General features: G+C 32.5%; 1 protein-coding gene across 1 annotated transcript in view; it reads right to left on the bottom strand.

Moving 5' to 3' along the window:
• Positions 1 to 305: 305 nt before the first annotated feature.
• LOC136041864 (AP-1 complex subunit mu-1-like) overlaps positions 306 to 8,218 on the bottom strand; it is a 381,890-nt gene continuing 373,977 nt past the window's right edge. Inside the window, exons 8-9 of the mRNA XM_065726643.1 lie at positions 5,783 to 5,908; positions 306 to 531 (exon numbers count right to left, since the gene is read on the bottom strand). Coding sequence (XP_065582715.1) covers positions 433 to 531; positions 5,783 to 5,908 — 225 coding nt within the window. The 3' untranslated portion in view covers positions 306 to 432. The remainder of the gene's footprint in view (positions 532 to 5,782; positions 5,909 to 8,218) is intronic.

The raw sequence follows: 8,218 nt of genomic DNA, 5'->3' as shown, positions 1-8,218 counted from the left end.
AAAAAAAAAAAAAAAAAAAAAAAAAAAAAAAAAAAAAAAACGCCTACTAGTAGCACCAGTTTCAGCACGTTCCCGATAAGGTATGCATCAAGATATTTATTTTAGAATAGTCCAAGTTTCGGGGTGGGGAAGGTAAATAAAAAAAAAAAAAAAAAAAACAGCTATACTTTACAAAAAAAATATCGTGAGAGTTCTGGGGCCTAAAGCGTAACTTTTTCCCTGCGTAATTTGGTTGTCTCCATTATAAATATCTTTCTTTGTTTGGTTAGGAACCTAGATGTTATAAAACTAAAATACAGGCCACATAAAATCCATAACAGGCTATAATTCGTCAAATACTCTTGCAAAACTATAGGAATGGATGGAAATGACTTATATGATTTCAGACGAAAATAGTTAAAAAATAGATCCAAACTTAAAAATTGAAACAAATTAATTAGTTCTCAGTTGATAGTCTCCATTCTGTGTGATGTAACGCACCCAAGGCAAAGCTTGATATCCGCTTTTTTCAATTATTTTTAAGTATCGAACCTGCAATATAAAAGAAATTCAATTAATCTCTACCCTGTGCTTCCACTCCCTTCTTCTAAAAAAAGATTTTGAGAATAACATACGCGTGGAAGAGGGGCGCAAGTATTCTGCATCCCCCGACAAATATTGAAAATCCATAGCCTCAATGAAACGAGCAATACAGAAAAAAACAAAAAATAATTTCAAAACATATATTAATGAAAACGTAAATAAAATGCATAATTTAAGAAAAAGTGAGCTTAAAGGACAATTTTACAGATTTTTAAAGTTAGAACTATACACTCTACAGAGCAGTCAACAAACAAAATGAGACTAGCTTTGCGACAAACATTCAGACTTGCTACTACTGATTCTACCACAAAAACTGTTACAAAGAAGGCCAGAAGAATGATAGACATATCACCCCTTTTTGAAATCTAACTGTGCGAGTATTTTGATTCCTTGTAATTGGGGGGGGGGAGGGGTGGTTGTAAAACTGGGCTTAGAACCCTAGTAATTCTTTTAACTCTGAAGTATATAATCAATCTTTTAAATACTACTAGATGGATTTCATACAAAAAGCGGATCATTATATTTCACTGTGTCGAGGAGGAGGCTCTGGACAAACGTCAGGTGAAATTTTCCCGTCACTGTGTACACATGCGGATTAAGTAAGTATTGTGGTTAAAAGCAGTCATTCAGCATTTTCAGAAACGAAGCAAAGCTCGTTTCGAAGTACGAAGTACGCTATCTCGCGCACATTTTCCGTAGCTATATACTAAAAAAAAGATAAAATTTTTATTCAATTTAATTTTGTTTGATATAGAAGGATTACTCTTATATATAGTAGTAAATAGACATAATAAAAAAACTGGTTTTTAAGCTCCCATTTTTCACTCTATTGTGGAGGGGGATTCCTAAGCAAAAATGTCTGCTTTTGTGTAACATTTGCATATTAAGTACGTATTTTAGATAAAAGTAGTCAATCATAATTTTCAGAAATGAAGTAAATAAGTTGCATCTCGCATGAATTTCCAGCATTTATGTGTAAAAAAAAAGAAATTTGTTTTTATTTAATATAGATGGAAAGAAAGTTATGCTAAGGAAAATCTTAACATCTAACATAACATCTATAAGTAATCAATAAGTAAATAATCAAAACAATAAGTAAAGTAATCAAACAAAAACAAAACAATAAGTAGTAATAAGTAGTAATAAAGTAATAAACAAAAACAAAACAAAAACAAAACAAAACAAAACAAAACAATAAGTAATCAAAACTTATTGATTACAATAAGTAATCAATAAGTAAATAATATAAGTAATCAAAACATCTATAAGTAATCTTACAAACAGTAAATTATTCACTGAGTTTTGGTTACCTCTCATTTCACTGGAATTTCTTACGTAGCTCTACGTTAGTAGAAATTTTCTTACGTGTTCTATTATTGTTAGAACACTTGTTCTACTATAGCGTTCGAAAGTTATTAAATTTTAAATTTGCAGGATAGACTATCTGGCCGAAAAACAAGATTTAAGAGATCACAGGAAATAAAGAACAAAAGAGAAGGAGATATTAGTCTCTGACAAGTACACGCGTGATGCTTCTTATTTTGTTACTAATTTTAGACACTGTGAGGTTCTTCTATTCCTGAATGAGATTATAAAATTATTTAACTACCCTTTTTAGCCCAAAAACACCCTTTCAAGGAAACGTAATTTTTGTTTTATCTTCCCATAAAGAACGGAAGTATTAGAATGAAAGATCTAAAGCCTACTACTTTCCATACCTGACAGTCTATCATAATCAAACATATAGTCATACTATCCATAATAAAACATTAAACCGCTGAAAGATTGCAACTCTTAAATATCTAAATGACAAACCAACAAGAAACTTGTCGGAAAACGACTGAGGATGCAAAGACAAAAAATTGCAAATAGCAAAAAAAACTCAATATTGATTCAACATATCACAACAATGGATTATATATCAGTGATTATGTTATTAAGAGAACTGATTTTCAAGATGGCTCAATTATTTTCAGACTTAGTTAAAATGCAGCCTCCATGAATCCACACATTCTTGACGCCAAATTTATCATGAGCCATATTGAACAGTTGTTTGCGCTTTGGTGTTAAGTACTCAGATATAAATATTTTTTATCGGGTCTTTTTATTTGAAAATATAAGAAGACCCGAAGTCTTATTTGAAGTCTTCTTATTTCTTATTTGAAAACGCGCGCTTTGCACAATCAGTGGAATGAAAGAACAGGCGGTACAAAATTATCCACTAAAGTTGCTCGAGTATGTAAGCGCTCGGTTGACTGAATATCCGTAGCAATCATATAGATACCCAAATTAGTAAAAAACAGTCCTAAGACGCTATTAGTCAGTCTTTCTCCACCAGTCTGAGATAGTCTGTGGATTAGGAGAGCATTGAACCTTCTTTCCTGTTGTAGATCGTCATTGTGGTATTCTAGAATCTCAATACGGTCATCTAGCGACAGAATTTGAGCATGAAACCCTTCAGGCATTTTTTCAACACTAGTAGACTTGGAACTGTAGTCCGGATTGATCGCATCATAGATCTTAGTAACTAGAGTGTTAATTATTGTTCCTTGATCACATTTTTGGCCCCTGAACATTCCTCAGTCACCTGCATGTGATTATCTTGACGAAGATTTTCTTTCAATTTAGCAACTTCATTCTGTGCGTTAACAAGGGTTGACGAGAGGGAAGAGACGCTGATTGTCGGCAATTCTCATTATTTCTTTATATACATCCGGAAATGTGGCAAGTTGAGTGAATCTACCTTAAACTCATTTGGTTTTTTTTCTTTGAAGCATTGGCAAGATTTTTTTTATAAGGCAAAATGTACTCCTAACTTAATGATGCTTTTCATATGATCCGTAGCAAAATACTTGATAAGATTTTTCCTTCTTCGATACAGTTATGCCAACTATTCGAACAGGCCATAAAAGATAGCCGTAGAATTTGCCAAATACAATGTGGTTAATGTTATAAGGTATTATACAATTAATGATGTCGAAATTCTTCACACAAAAAAACCAGTCAAACAAGTTTTGCCAAAAATGAATGTATCCGGATACCTTGTATATATGAATACCTAGCAGCGACTGATGACAGTGGGCCGGATAAAGCAAAAGTAGAGCATAATAGAGCAATGGAAAATTTACCAAGTATCCAAGGTAATGTATACAAAAAGCACAATATAGCTCTCTTGTTTTAACTAGTCGATGACTGAAAAGACTAAATTGGTTTGTTTTTTATAATTTTTTTTTTTAGATTTTACAGATTATTTTAGATTTTATCTTTACACTTTTAAACCGGTTTTTTCTACATTTAGCACTGAAGATGTCTAGTTTTATAGAGGCAAAAGATCCGTCGTTTAGTTTGTCTTTTCATTTCCTTCTAATGGCCGTAGAATCGTTGAAGTCTTCATTTTGAGACACCAAGCCGCCTGAGGTCAACACAGCTACTTATGTTCCCCCTCCATCCCAATTTATTCACAGGATCCCTCTTAAACTATCCCAAGAAGTTCCAATTTTCCATAAATCACTTCTCAGGACATCCTCCCATCCCATTTGAGGAAAACCTGCTATTCGTTTGGCCCTAGACGGTTGTTCTTAGTTGTATTTTGTTTTGCTATAGCCTGCAGGCTTTTGGCAATAAATCTTATCAATTAGATGAGCTTCAATTTATATAATTAAATAAAAACCAAGATTTTTCAACCGAAAATAAGCAGGAACATTCAAACTAAAAACGAACAAAAAGTATTTTGTGTATGAGGGGGGGGGGGGTCATCCCTCCTAAATACTCTCCTCTTAATGCTTAAGTTGTTCTGTATTTTTTTTTATAAAAAAACACTAATTTATGATCGATTTTGAAAAGAAATTAAAAATCTTTTTTTTAATTAATATCTGATCGTTTTTAAATAATGTGGGATATCCAGTCCCCCTTCAATTAGAAACTCTTTTCCCAACAGAAAATTCCTCCCACGTAAAATACCCCCCTCTCCCAGGAAAATTCCCCCAGACAATTTCATTCTCGCTGGAAGTTCTTCCTGGAAAATTTATTGCGGATAAATCCCACAAAAAAATTTCGTACCACACTTTCATTTAAAACAAAACTTAAATTTTTGATTGTTTTTCAAATCATGCCGGAAATTCCCCTCCATGGAAATTTTTTCCCACAAATCCCCCTTCCTAGTAGAAAGTTACTACCACAGAAAATTCCCCCTGGAGAATCTATCCATCAGAAAACTCCCCCATGGAGAAAACACAAAAAAAAACTATGACTGAACAGATTCAAAAATACTTTTCAAACAAAACATACTTGTTCTTTATTTCTTTAATCAAAGTTAAACATAATTTATTATCATAAATATTAATTATGTTTATATATAATTTATATATATTTAATTTATATATATCTATATATAATTATTATATATATAATAATATATAATATTTATTACATAAAATATTTAATACATAAATATTTATATATAATTTATAAATATTATCATTATATTATTATTATTATTAATAATACAATATCAAAAATAATGTAATAATAAAATATTATTATTATTTATATATTATTATAGTATATTTACTATAATTAGTGTTTTCAATAAATTCATTACGAAATACTTTTATTTCTAAATACTTTTCAAACAAAACACGCTTATTCTTTGTTGTAGATCCCAAATATAAGACATTTGAGGATAAAATCTCGGAAATTTAATAGTGAAGTCGATGAAATTGGCGTCTGGTGAACTCAAGATCATGACTAACTAATAATGAATATTTTGTGAAAGGTCCGAATCCTATAGGTAGAGTCCATATGAAAAAAAAATATAAATCTCGGAAAAAACGTATTGACGCCACAAGTTTAATCAGAGTTAAACATAATTTTACACAGGCCAGTTGTTCATGTAGAAGCTTTGTATTTTTAATTTTTTTTTTATTTTAATAGTTATAGTTAGTATTTATTATAATTAGTATGTTATTATTTTAAGCACTGATGAACAGTAGTTTCAAACCTGTGGCTTGTTGCCAGTTACTTAACAAATTTGACTTTGTAATATTACTGCATTCTGTCCAAGCTCCTCCTCCCCAAACAGTAATTCACAAAAACACACATTTTTTTGGTTACTTATATCGAAAGACTTTTTTGGCAAGTCATATGATACCAAACGTAAGATAAAGTAATTATTCCTGCGATCATAAGATAAAGATCGTACCTGAATTCCAGAAGTTGTGAAATATGGAATTTCGAATTTAACTTGAATTGGCGGTTTTCCTTCAAGTTCTTCTCCCTCCACACTTGGCAGGCCAAAATGGGCTCGCATTAAAAATTCTTTCCCTCCCTATAATAAAATACCAAAGAAATAAGTTTAAACACTATATCGACTATTTAGAATTTTCAATATAAAACAAAGCAGAAATAATTTGTCTAAAAATATTCTACGGTACTTGTTTGAGTTGACAATTGACTTGGATTTTAAGGCACTCTTTTGTGTAAAATTAAATTACAGAAAACAACCACCTTCATCAAGAGACAACCACCTCCCCCCCACCCCAAAAAAACAACAACAAACATAAACGAAAATGTAAAAAAAAGAAACCTAAAATAAAAGGCGAAAAAAATTATGTGACCAGAACAAGCAAGTTTTTTCCCGAAAATAAAACCAATTCAAACCTTTAGCCTAACCGAGACAACTGTTCGCAAGTTCACTTCTTTTATTGGAACAACCTTCGCGGGCACTCTATTTCTCCTTCTCACTAAATACAGTGCCCAATAAAGTTCAACTATTATGGAGAAAGCTCTAACGTCGCTTGTGCAAGCTTCGGGAAAATGTCGTCAGTATATATTGATCTGCAGCATATATAGCATGTCGCCGTTCATGAAGATTATTTTTTTCGGTCATATATTATGTAAATTATACCCGTTCGCTTAGATGTTTTTTTTTCGGGTTTCTTTTGTGTTATTTGCTTGTCTCGTATTTTGCGAAGTGTTTTACTGTTGTCTTTATTGTTTTATTATTTTGTTTTCTTTTACTGCTCTGTCTTCTTGATTTTGTATGACGGGTTTTCATAAAAATGTATAATTATATATGTATATTATAATATGTAATATATAACCTAACACACACACACATACACACACACACACACACACACACACACCACACACACACACACACACACACACACACACACACACACACACACACACACACACACACACACACACACACACACACACACACACACACACACACACACACACACACACACACACACACACACACACACACACACACACACACACACACACACACACACACACACACACACACACACACACACACACACACACACACACACACACACACACACACACACACACACACACACACACACACACACACACACACACACACACACACACACACACACACACACACACACACACACACACACACACACACACACACACACACACACACACACACACACACACACACACACATATATATATATATATATATATATATATATATATAAATATATATATATATATATATATATATATATATATATATATATATATATATATATATATATATATATATATATATATATTTATATATATATATATATATATTACAAATACAGTTTACTTACTTTAAATATAATATTGAAAACGGCATGAAATAACCATTTTGTGGAAATGACAAATGCGCCTGCTCTAAAGTTAACAAGTATTTAAGGTAAAATACCATTGCATAAAATTCTTATATTTATGTTATATATTTTTTTCAAGCTGAAGAAAACAAGATTTAAATAAATCAAGCATTTGAACACCTCAAAGTTATGTCGGGTAGTCTACACGACCATTCAAATTATAGTAAGGGGGGGATAAACGACGGGACTGTTATTAGGTTATTAAAACAAGAGGTAAGAGCTCATATGGCACTTGTGACGAGGCAAGAAGAGCCAAGAGCTCATATGGTATGAGCTCTAACAAAATTCTAAGAATCAATAGATTGATTTAAAAGGAAGATCAGAGGCTTAATGCAGGTCAGGATTTAAAATAAGAGCTCTGAGTCACGATGTCTTTCTAAATATCAAAATACACTAAGATCCGATCACCCACTCGTAAGTTATAAAAACCTCATTTTTTCTAATTTTTTCTCTCCCTTCAGCTCCCCAGATGGTCGAATCTGGGAAAACGACTTTATCAAGTCAATTTGTGCAGCTCCCTGACATGCCTACCAATTTTCATCGTCCTAGCACGTCCAGAAGCACCAAACTCGCCAAATCACTGAGCCCCTTCCCCCAAAGAGAGCGAATCCAGTACGGTTACGTCAATCACGTATCAAGGACATTTGCTTATTTTATTCACCAAGCTTCATCCCGATTCCTCCACTCCAAGCGTTTTCCAAGATTCCCGATTTCCCCTTCCAGCTTCCCCCAATGTCAAAAGATCTGGTCGGGATTTGAAATAAGAGCTCTGAGACATGAAATCCTTCTAAATATCAAATTTCATTAACATCCAGTCACCCGTTCTGAAGTTAAAAATGCCTCAATTTTTTTTAATTTTTCCAAATTAACACCCCCACCCCAGCTCCTCCAAAAAGAACGGATCTGTTCCAATTACGTCAATCACGTAT

This window comes from Artemia franciscana, unplaced genomic scaffold, assembly GCF_032884065.1.
Source record: "Artemia franciscana unplaced genomic scaffold, ASM3288406v1 PGA_scaffold_47, whole genome shotgun sequence".
NCBI lineage: Eukaryota > Metazoa > Arthropoda > Branchiopoda > Anostraca > Artemiidae > Artemia > Artemia franciscana.
Note: the sequence above shows the minus strand (reverse complement) of the source record. Positions and strands in the feature narration are given on the sequence as shown.